Raw genomic sequence first — 20,060 nt, forward strand, 5'->3', positions numbered from 1 at the left:
TGATTCTGTCATAGCAGAAGTTCTACATGTGGAGGAAGAAAACATCATTTTGATACACATCTATCTGTTTCATTTTGGGAGAGAGAAGGATACTTTTTTATTTTCCCCTTCAAATTCCATAAAACTAAAGAAAACTCTCCTCTGTTTTCCCTTCCCGGCCTTTGCAGGTCCATGGGAGATGCATCTGCCACCATAACACGGCTGGCGTGTCCTGTGAAAGATGTAAAGATTTCTACAATGATGCTCCCTGGAGGCCAGCTGAAGGGGCCCAAGCTAATGCTTGCAAACGTAAGGGCAACACACGCTCTCCCTTCTCAGCACAGAGGGGGGGGGGTTACAATCCCAGTGCAATGCCTAATGGGATGGCCAAGTTTCTGGGAGGGAAGCTTTTCTATGTCCCTGTCTAGAAACATAGAGGGATTCATGTGTCCATGAGTGCCAAGTTGCCCTACAAGAAAAAGAGCTGTTTCCCATTCTTATTTTTCATAAAAAGATGATAAAAACAGGAAAAGATAGCTAATGCTAAAAGGATCATTCGTTGGTTAGCATGAGGTCTTTCTTGTAAATGAAAGACAAGGCTGAATTATTTATTTCCACAGTATGAATAATGTAGGACTACAAAAATAATATATCAGAGTCTATAACAAATATTCAGTGAGCTCTTTCTTTGATGAGACAGTGTTCACTACTATCAGCCACATTTGTCAGTGTGGACATTTTTTCAAGTTTGGGTTTGGTCATAAGTCTCCAATTCCCTATGCAGGAATATGTGATAGAATAGTTTATCTTACTGCTCTTTTTTGTCAGCAAGTAAGTTATGTGAACCAAAATTTAGTGCAGAATAATGAATCATCATTGATACGTATGTGGTATCAGAGCTGCAAAAGTACAAAATCGTAGATTTCAGACAGAGCCTTTTTATTGGAAAAGGAGGTCTGTTTTTGACCTACACCTGATCCAGAAAATATGTGTATTTGGATGCATTTGCCAAGTGCGATGTTGCCAGCTCCCACTAATTTAGAGTAAGTCAGGCAGTTTTGGCTCCACTCCAGGAGCTTCCTGACTGCAATGCACTGCTGAGATCAAACTGCACCAATTTAGTATAACACAGGCTGTTGGCACAGTGTGATAAATGTCCCCTCCTGGGTGCAGATGTTGGCAGGGCCTTCTTCTCCCCTCCCCAGAGATGGTGTCACCAACATGCCGTTTTCTGCTAGAGGAGAAGAGAAAGAGGAAGAGCGAAGAGCAGCAGCCCTGACTCCTCTTCCTCTAACCAAGGGTGGTGCTGAGGTGTTTTATGGGTGGATGCTGCTGTCCTCTGTGGGTGAGGAAATGCAGACCAAGCCAGGCAGAAGGTTCTTCTCCTTGAGGCAGGATTGGACATTCCCAGAGTTTCTTGCACGATCTGGCAGCTAGGATTAACAGAGGGTGAAATGGTGCCACTCATGCTAACATCAGCCCCAAGTGAAATACCTGGAGCCTTCTGTTATGTTCACACTGCTGGCTTATTTAACTGCTTGGTTTATGCTTTAAAGCACGCATATGTACCCAAGTCAGCTTTAAAATGACTCAGAACTACCTCCTGTGCAGATTGCTAACTTTTACAGCCAAGAGAATTAGTTCTCTTCACTTTGTTCTTGTTCCTCCTTCTCTGTAAAGATTCTCCACAGTCATATGCTTCATTTTGTTTTCAATTAGCCCCTAATCTTGCCATTATTATGCTACCCTAGAGCATATAAATCAGATAAAACTTGTTGACAGCACCAAAGCTACTAAATTTGCTGAATGTAAATGCTAGCATCATTGCAGAATCTGGACACTGAGTTTGCTGGAAAATCTTGGTGATCCCACAGCTGTAAAGCACTTGGTCTAGAAGGCAATAATCTTGCTGGCATTCCTGGGGCACTAAATATCATACTAGTAACAAGTAGCTCTGTATTAATGGTAGACAATAATGGTGGCAAGATCATAGAAAGAAGTGTAGTGCAAAATATCTCACTGAGTATTTTTGGTTTCAGAGTGTAAATGCAATGGCCATTCTGACAGGTGCCACTTTGACATGGCAGTGTACCAGGCCAATGGTGGTGACAGCGGTGGTGTTTGTGAAGACTGTCAACACAATACCATGGGGCAACACTGTGATCAGTGCAAACTCTTCTTTTACCAAGATCCACTCAAAGTCATCTCAGACCCTCACGCGTGCCTGCGTAAGCTTCCCTTTTTTAGTGTCTTTAAGAATGGCTCAGAAAGGGRTGGCTCCAGTTTTCTTTGCTACCTTCTGAACCCCATTGCATCGCTATGCTTAAATGTTAATACAGTTGTAAAAATGTTAACAAACCTATTACATCCAGACTATGTTACACAGTAACTGTATAACAGCATCCTTAAACAAACATTACGAAAGGAGCTGCATACTTTCAACTCATTGCTCAACTGAGCTTAGAAATCCAGCAGAGATGTCATCTTTCTTAAACAACTTCAATATAAACATGCATAGCAATAGTGTTGTTGCTTCTGTGATAGTCATGGATTATAAAAGAGGTGATAAATGATGGGACGAGTAGTATTTTTTGCTAGAGCAAGTGCCATATATGGGAAAAATAAACTTTCAGGCATGCAAACCCTTCTTCTGAAAGATGGGCAAAATTCAGTATTAATATAGCATGGGAAAAATGCWTGGAGTATAATTTAGTTGTAATAATTGATTGGCCATTTTGAGTGAAAAGCCTTTAAGGAGCAGAGGGGAAGATTACCAGGGGGAGAGGTATGGTAGATATTAGCTCTGCTCTGAGAAATGATTATTACCTTAGGGAAAAATGGAATGCTTAATAAAACTAGTGTCTCCTATTTAATCCAATGATTTGGGGAAATAATTCAGCCGTGGACAACTCAGACTAGCTTTGTGGAGGTGGCTCATGTGTGGTATTCCTCTGCAACCTTATAGCTATTTCAAGCTTATATCTAAATATGGGTTTCTTATGTCTCCTTGACTGCCTGTGTAGCCTGTGACTGTGACCCAGAAGGCACGTTGCATGATGGCCTGTGTGAGAGCCACACAGACCCTGCTCTGGGAACTACTGCTGGTCGATGCCCTTGCAAGGAGAACGTGGAGGGAGTCCACTGTGACAAGTGCAGGCCAAACTACTATGGCCTGAGGGGCAACAACCCTCTAGGCTGCCAGCGTATGTAAACCAACTCTTTTATTCTTCTTTCCAAAGCGTTTTTAAACTATTAAGGTAATAGAACCCATAGAAGCACACACTAACGCGTAGATACTACTTGCTTTACAAAATGCCCAGTTGCCTACTGTAATTTAATGTCAGGTGCAATAAATTCCCGAGGAAGGCAAAGATTATCAGCACTGAAAAGATACAAAATAACTTGCAGAACACATGGTATATTATAAAAGATAAGAATGTTATTAATAGAAGGATTGTTAAATAGGTAATTTCATTGAAAAGGGAGATTAAGACACATGAATGTTATTTTATAATCAAAATCAGCATAAGGATGATTTGATAGCCATGGAAACAATGTCAGGAATCACTCTGAGGATATCTGGACTCTACACAGCTCAGTGCAGTGTCAGTGGCCCAGCCCCAGCCTCAGAAACGATCTAGCTGCAGTGGTGGGGAGACCGAGGCCAGCTCATTTACCCAGATTTCACTTCTCAGTGCTTACTTCTCAGCAAAGGTGTCACAAACTATGCAGGGTAGGCGCAGGATATAACTTGATGTAAACATTTCCTGACACCATTCTTTGCACTTTGGGTGATAGAGCCAGTGCTGTAATGTTCTGCTTGCTGCTCCTTAAGGTTCCCAGCAACTAAGACTAGCGTCTACAGAAAATACATATGGCTCTTTCTGGGAAGTCGTGGTCTGAACTGTTCTTTTGAATGCATCTGGAAGCCATTCATCAGGAAGCAAATGTACTTCTTAGGAAGAGGGAAATGGAAATACCATCCAAATCCACATATTCCACTCATTTTAGGTTCCATGCTCAAAAAATAACTAATATAAAATGGAGAGAAATCCACCTGGCCTGAAACAAACCTTCAGTATGAATGCTCCTTCTACTTAATAATACCATGATATATTTTGCCCCCTCTGCTTGGTTTCTAGATTTTTAGGCAGTGTTTTGGGGCTCTTCATGCATAGTACTGAAGTGACAGGGGAATGAGAAAGCTACTGACTGCTTGTCTTGAGAACTTGCAGCCAGACATGAGATTCACTGAAAAACACACCTTCTCCTGCTCAGGAGAATTTGTGTTCACCCTGAATTTGTGGACAAAATGTGAGGATCAGCATGCAGGGATGCACAGAAAATCACTGCACCAGACTTCTGCCAATCATTCCCTGCTCCCCTCCAGGAGGTTCCCACCAAGGAGAAGGTCCATCCTCCCCAAACAATCGGGTTGCTGTGGGATGTCAAGGGATGTCAATCTGCAGATTATTTATCTGAAGGATGGAGACTGCCTGTCACTCCGATGCCACATCTAAAGCAAATGCCAGCTGTGCTGCTCTCAGCGGCGCCCACAGAAGTAACCGCGCGTTTCTTCCCTTGCAGCCTGCAACTGTGATCCCTCTGGCAGTTTGCCTTTCTCCAGCTGTGATCCTGTGACTGGAAAGTGCCTCTGTCAGCGATATGCCACCGGGCGACGCTGTGAAAAATGTGTTGTATGTATTCAGACAGGTTGTTGTGTTACATTGCGTTGGATCTTGATTCCTATGGCTTTAGAAGATTCTGCTCCCCTCTCCTGCCTCCTGGTGGGCTTTGCCCACCATCAAAGGAGAAGAAGGCATATGTTCTGTGTGTGCTATGTCATTTCTTATGCTTTTAGAATTAGAAGGAATATGAAAATGCAGGAAGTCTCTCCACTGTAGCACGTGCAGCTCAAAGATTTTGGCCCTTGGCAGTGTTTGCATTGGCTTTACTCTGTGTTCACGCAACAGGACTGAGCCTTCAGGTGATGAAACCAGGCAGAGCCTCAGCTCTCCCTGTAAATGGCTTTAAATTCTCCACTCCAAGCCTGTCCTCAACAGACTATATGTGGGAAGGAACGATGAGTGTGAAAATAAGGATTCCACTGTGTTTTGGGAGATGAGCTACTGCTACCGTGGGAGTGAGCCTGCAGGGAAAGGCAGGAATAGATGTCGAGTTAGCTTTTCTCTAAGTATTTGCAGACAATATCCTAACTGGCATTTTGTAGCATTTTTTCTTTCATTATGAAGGGAACATTGAAGGAACATCATAGCCGGAAAATTAGGCTTAGTCAAAATTCAAAATAACTTTATGACTATTTTGCAATAACGTATGTGGTTCTTCTGTTTTTACTGTTTGTGAACATTTGTGCAGTCAAAATGCACTAGGAGCAGCACTCATGGAAAGGGAAGGAAAAGCTCAAACCATCTCTGCTGTTCCCAGCGCAGCTTGATTGGACAAATGAGCAAAAACTTGGCCCTTCTTGCAGTGTCTGGGCACCTGTGTGATCAGGTAACAGAAGCAATCTCGCAGTGTCACCTGGCCTAGCACAGGCAGGCAGCCAGGAACGGTCCACAGGCGYGAAGGACTCTGAGAGTGAAGGACTCAGAGCTTATTTTATCTACGTACAGAATTAAAACAGTTTTAAATAGTAGAAGAAACAGCAAAAAGTGCAAAAAAATGTGTTTGTGCAAAGAAAGGGGCTGGACGTGGGAGACATACTTTGCTCCGTGGACAGGGTGGTGGGGCTTACACAGCAGTTTTGTCTTTCAGAACCTGAGCATTAGTAACACACACGTATATTAACTTCCCTTGCATCATAGCTGCAGAGGAGTGTTCATCCAGGGAAGTAAATTATCTTGTGCTTCACATACTTAAATATTTTCTATAAAAAATCCTTTGCTTTCTTTATATCCCAGTTAGGATACTGGGGCCTTGGCAAGAGCTTGCACGGCTGCTCTCCATGCGACTGTGACGTTGGGGGATCCCAGAGCAATTTGTAAGTTAATGTTCTCCTTGAAGTTTTTTCTTGGTTTTGGTTTTATAAATTCTCCGGCTAGACTTTCTGATTAGTTTCATACAGTCTCAGTACAAATGGGAAAATAGACTAAAGACATAATTTTGGCATGTAAAAACACTATAAAGTCGTGTTGGGATCCTGGAAACTTATTTGTGATTTTAAAGGGAATTTATGTTTTTTTCTTTTGAAGTCAACTTTGAATCACACAGGGTTAAGATAAGTTTAATAAAAAAATACAAATCATCTAGTTTGAGAGAACCAGAAGCTCTAATATTAGTAGTAATTAGCAGTAAATTAGGGGTGACATTTTTAACTTAGCTTCCAGCATCCACTTTAGAAGCTAGAAATACCTTTTTTTTTCAGAGGTATTGGGCTCCTGTTCAAAAGGTATCACTTTAGAAACAAACTTTATGCCAGCTGAGCTTCTCCAGGATTCAGATCGTTGATTGTTACATTTCAGATATAGGATCATATAATCTGATCCCATAGGACAATTCCTCAATATGCTCAGTGTGTGCTAAATCATAGTTAGCCAATATCAAAGGTGTTAAATAAGAATGTAAGTATATGAACATTACCAGATTGCATCAAATCAAAAAGCTTCCTGATCTAATATGCTGTCTCTAAAATTGATAGGTGAGAGAGTCTTAAGAATAGTAATAGGTAAAGTAATATACATAGATATAATAATAGATAATATAGATATAATAATAGATAGTAACATATGCTCAAGAAAAAAAAAATCTGTGCTGCAGGTTATGGAATGGACAGAAAAAGAAAGAGCCTGTCACATCTCTCTTAAGTGATGAAAAAGTAGCATTAACTAAATCCAGCATCAGAGAGAGGAAGCAGATGGTCAGTGGTAGGAAAAAGGAATCCAGTCTGGTGGTGAAAGAAACAAAGCAAAGCTGACACAAAGGTGGAATTTAGCTCCTTTTACAGTCAGASGACCCAGATGTTTTACACTGTCATATCCCTCCTTTACAACTCTTACCCTAGGTGTTCACCAAAGGATGGTCAGTGCACGTGTCTCCCCAACATCGTGAGCCGCCAGTGTAACGAACCAGCCTCAGGCTACTTCTTTTTACCCCTGGATTATTACATTTATGAAGCTGAGGATGCAAAGCCCCTTTCTGGGTCTGCACCTTTGGTAGGTTGTATGCTTTTTAGGTGTTGAACTGAGAGGAGATCCATATGGTGGTTGCAGAGGAGCCAAAGCTCAGGGGGGCAGCCAGAGCTGCTCTGTAGCAGGAAGGTACAGAACAGGTCCCTCAGCCCTCATCAATTCATCCCTGTTTCCATGGACATGACTGCACCTGAACTGTCAGGCGGTCACCAGGGAACAGTCACTGCAATACGGTGTGGCCACGTGCAAAGCTGTCCCTCTGCTCCTCAGATGGGGGCTGGTTTAGTATAAATTAGAGCAATTAATTTACTTAATTAAATTAGAAGACGTATTTGAGTTACCAACAGTTCCAGGAGGAGCTATCACAAACTGTGATATTTCCGGGAAATTCCAACAGAGGGAAGAACCAAATTCCTCTCTGATCCATTGGGCTCCATTCTTGCTGCTTTGCATCATAGCACCGACTAGAGCCCAATTTCCTCAGGAATTTGGCATCCATTCATAATGTTTGGAGAGCACTTATTCTTACTAGTTGCAAAATTAGTGTATTTGCTCTCCATCCGGAGTATAAGTCTGACCTTGCTGGAATGTATCCCTTCTGCTGCCTACATTTTTACTAATGTTTCTTCTCTGATGTGTTGTCCAGAAGCTATAGAGAAGGGATAATAAAAAAATGTTTATTTGCAGATCACATCCGAAAATATTTAGCTATAATCATGACCAGTAATCAGTCCAGTAATGAAAAGGAAAACAGATGTCTGGGACATAGCTTATGAGCGGAAGTACAAGTTAATTGAAACAGAGTGAAAAATGTTTCCAGCCAATGCTGGGCCCTATTGTAGAGTTTCACCAGCAGGAAACAGAGCTTGTTTTTCAAACGTGGATTTTTGCTTAGATGCTTACCCTTCAAAATGGTTCAGACAATGTTGTCCCCTCCCTCATTACTTTTGGTTTTTAGGTTAAACCAACAGCTCTTCCAAGGTGTGACATCTATTTCCAAAAGCAAGGATATGAGTTCACAATAGAAAATGGAAAGATTGTATTAAACAGGAGCAAGAAACAAAGTGTAAGAAAAGCAGGACTGGAACAGGTAAATTGGTGCTGAAATAGTTATTTAAACAAAAGATTACACCAAATACTAAAATACAGTTTTGCTAGAAAAGATTGGGCGAGGAAATGCATTAAACCAGCAGTGCCTGAGCATATGGAATTCACAGTTCTAGATATTACAATTCTGATACAAATGAAATAAATTTTTGTTACACAGTTGGGCTAGAAATTTTATAATTCCCACAGGCAGGCTTATTTTGCTATGCCTGGTGCAGTCTGTAGGGGCAGTTTCAAGGAACTGTTGAGGAGGGAAGAGCCCCCATGAAAACAAGGCTTTTGTGTGTGTGAAAGATGTTTTCGACGTCCAAGCTGTACTTAGACGATTACATGGTACCTACTGTACTTAAATATTGTCAGCTTTGTCATTGTAAGCATTGATATTTATGGAATGTAAATTGTACTGAAAAATATGTCCATACTTAATTCTAAAACAGAAAGGTCTTTTAAACTCTTTTTTAAAATAACGCTACTTCTACCTAGAAGATGTATGCATCTGTACACATGTAGGCACATGCACATGTGTTTTCTAAATAGAATTATCTCTATTTTAAAATATGTCTGAATAAATTTCCAGTATTTCTGAGGGGAAATCGTATTGCACAGATACAAATGCTTGTAATGAAAGTCCAACCATATACAAAGTTGAATTTAATCCTTTTAAGGTTTGCAATGTGAATGCTTGGAGATGCCAAACATACAGAGATTGATGGGTTAGTCTAGTTGCTCTCACTGCTGTCATTGCAAAGCTATGGGAAGTTTTCTTTGTAAGTGCCCCTTATTTTCTTGCACTTGAGAGCTCTTGCAGTGTAAACCTAGAGTACGTTCAGAAAATTAAACAAACGGCAGAAATAAGGAAATTACATGGCAAAAATCCTTTCTTTTTTCTGAATTTGTGTTTTTGTAACTTGACTGTGTTTGTTGGTGGAAACGTGAATGTGTCTTTACAGGGCACCCTTCCGCCCGGACGGAGCGCCGCGGCGGCGGTTGTTCTCCGGCAGCCCAGCCCCGGCAGGCCCGTCACGTGGACGGGACCCGGCTTCGCCCGCCTTCCCCGGGGGGCCGGGCTGAGATTTACAGTCAACAACGTTCCCTTTGCTATGGACTTCGATATCATCATCCGTTATGAGCCTGAGGTACTTGTGATGTCTCCACGCAGGGTCTATTTTGCCGGTAATGTGACATGGCAACTCCTCGTGCTCGTGTTTAGAGTTAAAATTTCTGCCTTTTCATCTTATCAAGGCAGAAATAACATGCCTTCTGCCAATCCCCTTAACTCTTTCCACTTTTATTAAAAAAAAAAAAAACAGAATGACAAATATTTTCTGGCTATCAGCCAAGATTTCATCTTCTGGAGTTTCTTACGTTACCTGCTTGGATTGGACTTCTGTGCACAAACCAGATACATGCAAAATACAGCTCCTTTTAGATGGCTATCCCGCATTTCTAGCCGGGATTTCCTAAGCAGGAATATTTGCACATGCAGGAGTTGTCTGGTCTGTGCATACACCCTGGATGTTTGTCCAGGACTTTTGCAGACATCCAGCTTCTCAGTTGCTCCAGCTGGGCTGTGAGGTGTATGAACATTGTAGGAAAATAGCCAAAATCTTATTTTCTGCCTGGACAAATTTCTCAATGATGAAGACACATCTAGGAAAATCTGTTAAGATAGATCCAGCTAAATCCAAGACTGAACCCATATGTTCAAAAACACATGCAAATGTTTTATCTTTACTAGTATTTGTACTTGCCTGGTTCTTTCCCATCTCAGCCTCCTAGGATARTCAGCCATTCGAGATGCTCATTCTGCCTATTGCACTCTGCTATTTTCACATCATTCTGAGGCAAACAAGTCCATTTACTTAAAATGTGAAAATAGGCACTGAATAATTTGGCAGTAGGCTGATTTGATGTAGATTTTTCTATGTAAGAGTTAGAAAAAACAGTTGAATTTTAAAGACTCCTGTTACGAAGTCTTTTATGCTTGTTATTCTTTATTAGATGCGAGTGGAGGTATATACTGTTTCCATTTGCACCAGCAGAAGTCCATTTCCATCACTGTAATTGCATCAGTCGTGGCAAATACAATGCATTTCTCACATCTAACTTTTTTTTTTTTTTTTAATCTTGTAAAGAACAAAGAGGAAAACTGTTTTCTCACTGCAATGTGCTGTCACTCAGTTGGCTTTCAGTAACCATGGCAAGGAGAAAGTGGGTTTTTCAGGTGTGAAAAATGATTATAATCTTTTTTCCTTTGTTTATAGTCCTTAGAAGACTGGCTAGCAAGTGTTGCCATTCAACCCACCGGTATTTTGTCAAGTCAACGCTGCAAAAACAAGGCCATTTCACAGGAGTCACATGCATTGGCTCTCCCAGCTGTGAAAAGGTCTGGCTGTTCCTGTCCTTACACCTGTAATTTTCTGTGTACAAATCTTTTACTGAAACACTGCAGAGCAATAGATGTGGAAGAGCATTAGAATATTTGAAACACACACATGGCCTTTCCTCTTGTTCTCAAGCCACTATACCATATAGCCCTAAGGAATAAACTAAGAATCTGATGCTTCAGTCCTCAGTCTGACAAAGTTTGTCAGAGCAAGGGGAGCAGCCTTAGATTCTGCCGGGGTTAGTTGTTGCTTTGGCAAAAAGCCAATTAAAGTTTTTCAGTATAAAAGGGGAATGTTGATTTAAAAACACTGTCCTAGCCTATTTTCAAAACCAGATTTTCAGTTTGCCCCTATGGAAAGAACAGAAAGGAGCTGAGAGGAAGGTTCAAGAGATGAACTCTTGATCAAACAGCAGCAGAAAAGGATGAACATGAATAGTGAGCTGCAAACTCCTTTGCTTGGTGGAATAAAACCTGCCAATATTGGTTCAACGTCATCGTGTGCAATGAGAGAGGCAGAAGTCGAGTAGCTTTCCCAAAGGCAGTGACATGGGAGCCTGCAAGCTGGGACCCGTTTAGGAAGCAGAGGGGGTCCGGCAGCAGGGCTTGCTCCGGGGCCAGTGTCAGGACGTGGGCAGGGAGAGACCTCGCTGCTCTTCGCGGAGGAGGGACGGCTCATGATGCCCCATAAACTCATGTTGTGCTGCTCTCCCGAGAGACCCCTGACTCCGGGCCTTAGCTGTGCTTTGTTTCCACGACACAGAATCGCACTTCTGCAACGGCCAGTCTGTTTAGAGCCAGGAACAGAATATTCTGTGGATGTTTATTTTTCTCAGCCATCTCCCTCTGACCCAAAGGTTAAATCATTCATCTTGATCGACTCAGTGAGTAATTCTGTCACAATTCCCTTTAAACTGTATTTATACCGGTTTGATTTTTTTCACATAGACATTCAAAATATTTAAAAATCATTTATAAATTTGTTTTATCAGAAATTCAGAAAAGTCATCTTCTACTTACCTGTTTGTACTGGGTTTACATGTTTCTGTATGGAAAGAAAGAATTTCATGTTTTAATTTTGATGGCTCAATACCACAATAGCTTAATAAGTCACAGTTGTTGCACGTGTTAATGGTCAGTGAGAAGATGAACCTCTGTTCGTTGCTTATTTATTGTGAGCACATTCCACGTAGGCTGAGAAGGTGCTGTGGTTAGGGCTATACATTCATGCAGTTCTTCATCCATCTGTGTTTTTTGAAAATCTGTTCAATTTGTCTAATTCTAATTAAAAATGATGGCTGTGTTTGAGATGGGCCCTGACACTGAAAAATAAAATCATATCTACACTTTCCCTGGAATCAGGTCCAGACATTTCCCAAGCTTCCAAGAATTTGGGAACTGGGTGTTAGCTTTGGGTGCTTCTCATGAGACCTTTGAAAAATATTTTAAAATTTGTTCCTCTAATTATTTCTGTAGAAGTGAACTTGACAAGGGCTGGCCATACTTGGACATAAAGTCTTCAGCTGATTTTTCTCTATCTCAGTAATGCAAGTACAAATTTTGGCCAGATACTGCTTTCAGAGTCATAAATATGGTACCTCTTAGCAGCACAACCAGTTCTGTGCATACATCTGAGGTCTTATTATAATTGGATTTTTTTATATACAGTCTCTTTTATTTGAAGAACTCGGAGAATGTCTAGAACTTTCAAATAAATGTGAATTTAGATGACTGAACAGCAGAGTGACAGATTTAAAAATGTGGTGCTCAAGGCCTCTGTCCTTGCAATGCAGAGCACAGTAAGAGAATGTGGGAAATTCTAGTCTTCATCATATCTAAGCACAAATATTTTCTTTTCTTTCTTAATGCCAAAGCTTGGACTTATTCCCAGAATCAGCTCCGTGGAGAACTTATGCAGTAAAAAAGATTTAGATGAGTACCAGAAGTACCACTGTATTGAAGTTGCATCAGAAGTTGGACCTCATATCCTGCCCAAAGCATGTGCGAGGCTCATAGCAAGCTTGTCAGCTCGTATTCATAACGGAGCAGTTGGTAAGGAGCATCATGAACAGATAGTTATTCTGGACAATTGATGATTTTACCTTGGATATGTAGGATGGATATTTTGACTGGTGAGCTTTCAGCTTGCGGCGGTATACGTAGGTGAAGCTTATCAGCACGTGGTGTGTATGAACATGCAGAATATGTCCTGTTGAACCCCACACTGCAGACAACTTTCTGTGGTATGTGTCTCTTGGTATGTCACACGTGATAGACTTTGTGGAGCGTAGAGACTCATGGCAGTGCTCATGTGTTTTTCAAAGAACATTACAACCAGATGCAGCTTCACCAGATGGCCAAAGCAGTAGTACGTAAGTTTTAGCTCTTCTGTTAGCATTGGCTGGTACTTGTCTGGTTGCCCAAAAATGGCATAGGGGTTTTTAAGCCCTCAGCCACAGATGCAGCAGGCCAGCTGGATGCAAGGGCATGGATGGTACACGAGCTTACTTGCTTGAAGAGATTCACAAAGAAAATCTCACCGATCTCCTAAGAAGTAGGCAGAGACAGGTGGGGTTTGAAGCCCTGGGCAGTCTCCTGGACCCACTTGTGGAAAGACAGCTTGTAGCTAAGTGGACTTCTCCCATGCTGGATCTGTAGCTGTGGAGCTTCTTTGTATTTCCACTAACATGAGGTGCCTTTCTGGGCACCTTTGAGGGCCAACTCCTTGCAGGAGCCTTGCCTCCAATGGACTTGATAGATTCTACTTTGTTTTGGCTATTTTTAAAACTCATTCACTCATGATGCAATATTGTCATGACTATGAAGCCACAGAGTGCCCCTTGTTTATGTTAAGTCTGTGCTGACTCCCCATTAGCCTCGTCTCCATAGTAATGTGATTCCCATGGCTTTATAGAGTTGGTGTCCTGCGAAATAAAATGAAGTTTTATTTTAGAGACCCTAGCTAGGAGAGATTTGGGGATTCCTATTTCTGGAGGTAGCCGTGCACTCGGTGTCCTCAGGGAGACAGTGCTCTGAGCCCCACTGCAAGGTGGGAGGCAGCTCTGTGACTCAGCAACCAGTCCTCACGTCACATGATTTCAGTGCTACCTGCATGGTTGGTGACAACAGCGGCTTCTGTGCCAGAGGATATACAAAATGGCACTCCCAGTTCTGTTTGGCGTGTCCTAGAGAGAGATGGACACGAACACGAGGTGCAGCCCAAGACAGTTCCAGACACCCAGTAGCATAGGCAGAGCACCAGAAACTGGAGCGGCCTCTGAGCATCCTGCACAAACACCCTCTGAGTTGTCAGACCAGCTTCACTTGCAGTGATAGTCCAAGGTGCCCAGAAGCAGCAGGCTTCATACACAGGTGCAGGCTAAGTGTTGTATGCAGATTATGTCCAACATTGCTGCTGGATGCAGACATTTATCAAATACTTCTGGACCTCAGGATATCTCTATTTGGATCTACATTTTTATATGCTCTTTCCTGTCGTATCCCCAACACACGCTGAATGTGACACCTCCGACATCAAGACTTGTACTGGTGCCTGATACATGATCACCATTTATACAAAAGTATCAAATAACCCAAGCTATGTCTGTCAGTGGTTAGTGAACTCGTGAGGTAGTCAAGTGCTTTCCTTCCCGTTTTTAAGTGGAAAACCTCAAGTGTACAAAAACAGTCACACTCAATTCATAGAATCATAGAATCAGTAAGGTTGGAAATTTGCTTTGTTTTTAACTAAACCTGTTCTGATTTTCTTTCCTGTTGACAGCATGCAACTGCAATCCCCACGGGTCACTGAATACCAGCTGCAGTAAACTCGGGGGCCAGTGCCAGTGCAAAGCTAATGTGGTGGGTCGCTGCTGTGACACGTGCTCGGCGGGGAGCTACGGCTTTGGGTTCCATGGCTGCTACCGTGAGTACTCAGCAGTGACCCCCACAAAGCGGGGGAGGCTCTGCCATCCCTCCAGCCAACTTCATTTGAGCTTTTAGGAGCAAGGCTGACTTCTGTCCTACGGACTTCTGGGTGGCTTTGCACTTGCTGACTTTTGCAGGGGGTGCAGAAAGGGAACTATTGCACTTAATACACTTGATTAAATACTGATTTTTGAAGTATTCAGTTGTAAAGCTTTCAGCACCTGACTCTTCAAGCACACCAACACTTTCAGGACTTTGAATCCATTGTTTTGCGCAAAGCGATGTACAAAATATTTCCACAAAACTAACAAATTTACCCATCCCTGGGGCACCTCTGGGTGGAGAAACATTGTATTCTAGAGGTGTCACACTGATGGCCAGCATGGTGGGAATACCTTCAGGATGCAGCTTTGCCTTTGGTGTTTTCCAGCATGCGAATGCCACCCCCGCGGCTCAGTGAGCACGCTGTGTGACCAGGTGACAGGGCAGTGCTCTTGCCGCCGAGAGGTTGCTGGTCAGCGCTGCAGCCGCTGTCTGGCTGGATATTTTGGATTTCCCAACTGCCGCCCTTGCTCGTGTAATGGCCACGCAGAGCTTTGCAACCCGGTGACTGGAGCATGTCTCAACTGTGGAGGGTTTACAGCTGGAAGCCACTGTGAAAGGTAGGCGATGGTGTTTGCTGCAAGGCTCAGCCCAGCAGTGGTGGAGCTTTAAAACATATGTTTTGCCAGGGGCCAGCCCAGCTTCAGCCTCAGGGCCCACATAAGTCCCAGTGAATGCGTTAATGACCTCAGCTGGAAATGCATGCATAAAAGGAGGGTTAAACTGGGCCTGGCTRCTGAATGGCAGGTGCATATTGTTCAGCAAAAGCGGGTGGTAAGGTGCTGGGCCAGCTTAGCCATCTGGGGGGATCGGGGCCATGGTGTGTGCACAACACCGCACCAGGCTCCTGCTGCGAGTTGTGCAAGGCGTCAAAGTGCCATGCGCCTGGAGACCTGTGCAAAGCGCTATGTGCAGGATAGGCTGACTCCTGCCAGCTTCCAAATTGCCAAGAGGCGACACTAGTGCTGAATACTCATTTTAATACCTGTAATTACCTCTGAAGAGCTTAAACAAACATGCCCTCTTTGCTGGTTCGTCTCCTTTCCATGTGACCAGCAAACGACTTTTCGCACACGTTTCCAGCTCAGTGTTCCTCTTCCGTTCCACATCCTGGCTGCGGTATCAGAGACTTCAATGTGGATGTCAGAATAAAATTGAWTAGCTGGTTAGTTTAGTTTGGCTGGTTTGTACCTTTTCATTCGCTATTAAGAGAATTTCCCCATGAAAMCTGCTGAGCTTTTCTTGTGACAGCTCTGGACAACATAGCCCATAACTATGTTGCTTGTACGTGGTAAATAGATTAAAAATGGAGGAGTGAAAAACTTGTGGCCTTGTGCCTCCACAGGAGCTCCAGGTCCCACAGCAAAAACAACAGTGTACCTGCCAGTGACAGATGAATACACAGAATTTTTACACTGCAGCTTTTAGCTATGTATACAGAACATGTGTGATTGTGATATATATATATTGCCATTTAGATTAAATTTGTTCCAAAGTAGGTGAAAATCTTCAGTAATATTTCTTGAAAAGAAATCATACGACTTTTTAAACTTTTTTGCTAGATTTGGGGAATGCAGCTCTGATGCTACATTTTTAAACATCTTCAAAGCTGGATATTCCTGTACCAATTAGTGGGGACAACGTTACAATGACCTGGACTGTTAAATCAATTATAAATATATACAAATTGATCCACCAGCAGGGACTGAAAGGTGCGTTTGTTGATTCATGCTGCTTTGTGTTGCCTGTCTTGACAGGTGCATGGATGGCTATTATGGAAATCCTCTCAAAAGAGAACCCTGCCGCCCTTGTATGTGCCCRGAGGCACCTACCAGCAGTAGGTATTTTGCATATTCCTGTTACCAAGACTCCCAGACTGCACAATTAGTCTGCAACTGTCTCGAGGGATATTCAGGTACAAAGCAAAAGAAAGCTTGATTTTCATTATATTAACTTTAATGCAAGGCAGAAAAGTTACCATCCTCTGCTCCAAAATACTGAGTGAGATAATGGTAATAAAATAGATAAGAAAAGTTAATGCCTAAATATACTCAAATAGAGTGGGGAAATTCTGTCTGAGAAAAAGTGGGAATTCTGCAATTAGTATTTGACCAATGGATTGACCTATGTGGAGGTACTGAAGCCATTAATTAATCTAAAGTATTGTTTATTCCTAGATGAAACTATTGTGTGTGTCCAGCTTTGCAAAAATGGGCTCCAGTACTGGCTGCTGAGTCTGGGATGTTTAGAGGGAGATGATTAGGAGGCATGAAGTTGTTCTGGGTCTTTTGAGCTGTCCCAGTGGTGTTCACTGGAAACCTAGTCCTTTCCAACTACACTACATTAATGTACTGGTGAAAAGGGGGAGAATTTCAGTTGCTCATTTTCTCTGAAAAATAAGTGCCAGAAKCCCAAACTAAAAAGAATAAGGCACCAAAAGTATCTGATGTGATTTCCTAATCAGAGAAACTCTCTCATCATACAGAAGAATCTTGCTTTGATACCACCCCCAAAGTGATTGATTCTTTGTTCCGTGATCACTTTGGAAGCAGGGATGCCAGGCTCAGCTATCTCAGATGCAGATACTTTTGCTGCAGACTGATGCAGCACTATTTCTTAAAATCCCTTGGATTTAGCTTGAAGGCAAAACTGAAAGATAATTTCTCTTCTGCCAGGCACTGGAAAGGCCTCCAGTGATGGAAGGAAACTTTAATGAAAAGCACAATTAAAATCTGAACCAATACTATCATCTTTCCTCAGGCCAGATTATTTTTTTAAGTCAAGAGAAGTTTTGCTTGAGTAATTGCTGTAGGGCTAAAATTATCCTTGTTACTTATCCAGGGGACTTCTGTCCTCAGAAACTACTAGTGTCCTCAGCTCTGGACTTTCTTCCTTCTCATCACTGCCAGCGAGGCTCTGAGTCACCTCTGTGGCACGAGGCTCACTTCCTTGGAGACCGGGAAAGGCTCTGGTACCTGGGATCTGAGGCAAAGGAGCTGAGAGTCCTTGGTTGAGGAAGAGCCAATGGACAAGGTCCCACTGACATCTGTCTACCCCAGAAAGGTTCCCAAGACGCATAGAAGGAGTACCCCTGACCAGGGAGGGCGTTGGGGTAGCTGCAAATGTAGCGGTAGTGCCAGTGAGCTAGGACAGAGCATTTGAGAGCCTGGGAAGACCCCAGAACTTGTCTGACCTCATGGAGGATCATCTGGTGGCTTACGGGAAGGTCTGCTGGGCTCTTGGTCACTCCAGGAAAGGGCATCTCCCCTTTCCCATGACACTGCAGGCCTTGAGGGACCTGGCCACAGGGAAAAATCTTGCAGAAAGGCCCAAATCTTACTACTGCTTTTGGAAGGACTTCACTGGAAAAAGATGTCCAGAGGTGTTGTCTGAAGGAGTGTCTATTTAATCCCACTGAAAGGACTTCCTTGGTAAAAAAAAGAGGAGATTGCATTTCCATCAGCTTGCAGCATACAAGAGAGAATTTTAACTGATTATAGGATTAAAGTGCAACAGTGTCAAACAGGTCAATATTTTTCACTGGAAATGCACATTCGAACAGACAGTCTGAATCCTTTAACAGTACTGTTAAAAATTATATGTTTCACTTGAATTCCCATCAGCCAGCAAATGTTTTTACCTTCCTTTCTGACAGGCAATCAGTGTGATGAATGTCCTAGTGGGTTCTACAAAAATCCAGGAAGCCTTGGGGTTGACTGTGTGCCGTGTTCCTGCAATAACAACATTGATTTGACAGACCCAGAGTCCTGTAACAGGGTCACTGGAGAATGCATCAAGTGTTTACACAACACACATGGAGCAAACTGCCAGTTCTGCAGACCAGGATATTTTGGCTCTGCTGTCGATCAGAACTGCCGAAGTAAGCAAGCAACCGCATTGCAGCTGCATATTACCACCAAGAGAAGTTTTAAGGAAATTATGCTRTAGGGAGAAGTTAGCCTTTAGAGCCAGCACAGCTAAAGGAGACCAATGGAGCAGATACGCACCGGAGAGTCATGAACACATTTCAATCTAGTGATACAAATAACTATTAATATGGCAGCTATTAAATTCCATCACTGTCATCCAAGTCTCGCTAAATCTTATACTGAGTATCTCTCCTCAGAAACACTCATCTGTGAAATGAAGTCGGAATTCTTTGTTAGAAAAGTAAGCGTGTATTCAGCCCTTTCAGGGAGGAATCAAAATTAAAGGAATCAAAGATAATTGTTTATCCATATTGCTGGTTGATGCCAGCTAAGCAATGCTCAGCTAACCAGATGATCCCTTGCTGARCTCCCAGACTTACCAGTTGTGTTTATTAAATGGCTAGAAAGAGACTGTTCAGGCAATTTAACAGACTGCTTGAGGGCACTGTCAGTAAGTCAGCATTTCTAACAGAAAGGAGAGTAAGAAAACTCAAGACATAAGTTTCTTCACAAGGTTTCTCAGTTTCAAAAACTATTTGCGCAAATGAAGCTGACTGAGGGTCTAATTTCTGCAGACCAGAAAACTCTAAGTAGTTTCAAGGAGCTGCTTTGTTCTGGGGGTCTCTAAAACACAGTTCAGGCCCATTCCTTGTTCATCCTTGGACGATGTCAGTAAGAAATGGTTTAGCAAAAGCTGTGTCCCCTCACAAGGCAGACTTCTCATCTCAGCTGGCTTACCATGAAGTGGCATTTCCCATGCTCCGTAGTGCCTGCTGTAAATCAGCTCCTCCTTATTCARCGTATTTAACATTTCATTCCAATAATATTCAAAATTCAGTAGGCCTTAATTTTTTGTGCCTGTATTAAAAGTATTAAAAGCTCACAGTAAGTTTGTTCAAAGCCATATGTAAGCTACCACAGAAAGATACACAAACTATATGAGATTAAAAACTTTTTCAAGCTTACTAGAAGTAAAGCTATAGCATGCACTTTATATACCATTCTGATTGTCCATCGGCTGTCTATAGTCATCAGCTGTCTATATCATCATCTGCTATAGTAATTGTCCTTCTTTTCCCAGGATGTACGTGCAATCTTGCAGGCGTTAGCCCTGCCATGTGCCCAGCTGGGAACGAAGCCTGCGTCTGTGACCCAGCCACGGGAGCTTGCCCGTGCCTGCCCAACGTGGTGGGCATTACCTGCGACCAGTGCGCCTCTGGCTACTGGGGCATGGCTAGTGGAAAAGGGTGTCAGCTCTGCGACTGCAACCCCCAAAATTCCCAAAATAACCAGTGTAACCAGGCAAGAAAATTATTCTGCTCTCTGGGAACTTGGTGGTGGCATTTTGACATGACATGGTCAGGACTCTCTCATAAATACTTTTTTGTCTTACTCTCTGAAAACACAAGTCTCTGGTAGTTTGGAGTTGGCACAATGATCTTGCTTTGAGTCACCTGTCAGACGTGCTGTTCTGATGATGCA

The 20,060-nt window shown here is 42.6% G+C and overlaps 1 protein-coding gene across 1 annotated transcript in view; it reads left to right on the plus strand.

Annotated features, from left to right (window-relative positions):
* The window catches only part of LAMB4 (laminin subunit beta 4), a 46,894-nt gene that overhangs the window by 10,241 nt on the left and 16,593 nt on the right, over positions 1 to 20,060 (plus strand). Inside the window, exons 8-23 of the mRNA XM_085297889.1 lie at positions 168 to 288; positions 2,019 to 2,207; positions 3,003 to 3,182; positions 4,567 to 4,676; positions 5,901 to 5,980; positions 7,001 to 7,151; positions 8,086 to 8,217; positions 9,185 to 9,370; positions 10,499 to 10,620; positions 11,384 to 11,504; positions 12,495 to 12,672; positions 14,402 to 14,545; positions 14,978 to 15,209; positions 16,407 to 16,564; positions 18,305 to 18,529; positions 19,660 to 19,880. Coding sequence (XP_085154015.1) covers positions 168 to 288; positions 2,019 to 2,207; positions 3,003 to 3,182; positions 4,567 to 4,676; positions 5,901 to 5,980; positions 7,001 to 7,151; positions 8,086 to 8,217; positions 9,185 to 9,370; positions 10,499 to 10,620; positions 11,384 to 11,504; positions 12,495 to 12,672; positions 14,402 to 14,545; positions 14,978 to 15,209; positions 16,407 to 16,564; positions 18,305 to 18,529; positions 19,660 to 19,880 — 2,550 coding nt within the window. The remainder of the gene's footprint in view (positions 1 to 167; positions 289 to 2,018; positions 2,208 to 3,002; positions 3,183 to 4,566; positions 4,677 to 5,900; positions 5,981 to 7,000; positions 7,152 to 8,085; positions 8,218 to 9,184; positions 9,371 to 10,498; positions 10,621 to 11,383; positions 11,505 to 12,494; positions 12,673 to 14,401; positions 14,546 to 14,977; positions 15,210 to 16,406; positions 16,565 to 18,304; positions 18,530 to 19,659; positions 19,881 to 20,060) is intronic.

The sequence above is a fragment of the Rhea americana genome, unplaced genomic scaffold (assembly GCF_003343005.1).
Source record: "Rhea americana isolate MKP2758 unplaced genomic scaffold, rheAme1 scaffold_1, whole genome shotgun sequence".
Lineage (NCBI taxonomy): Eukaryota > Metazoa > Chordata > Aves > Rheiformes > Rheidae > Rhea > Rhea americana.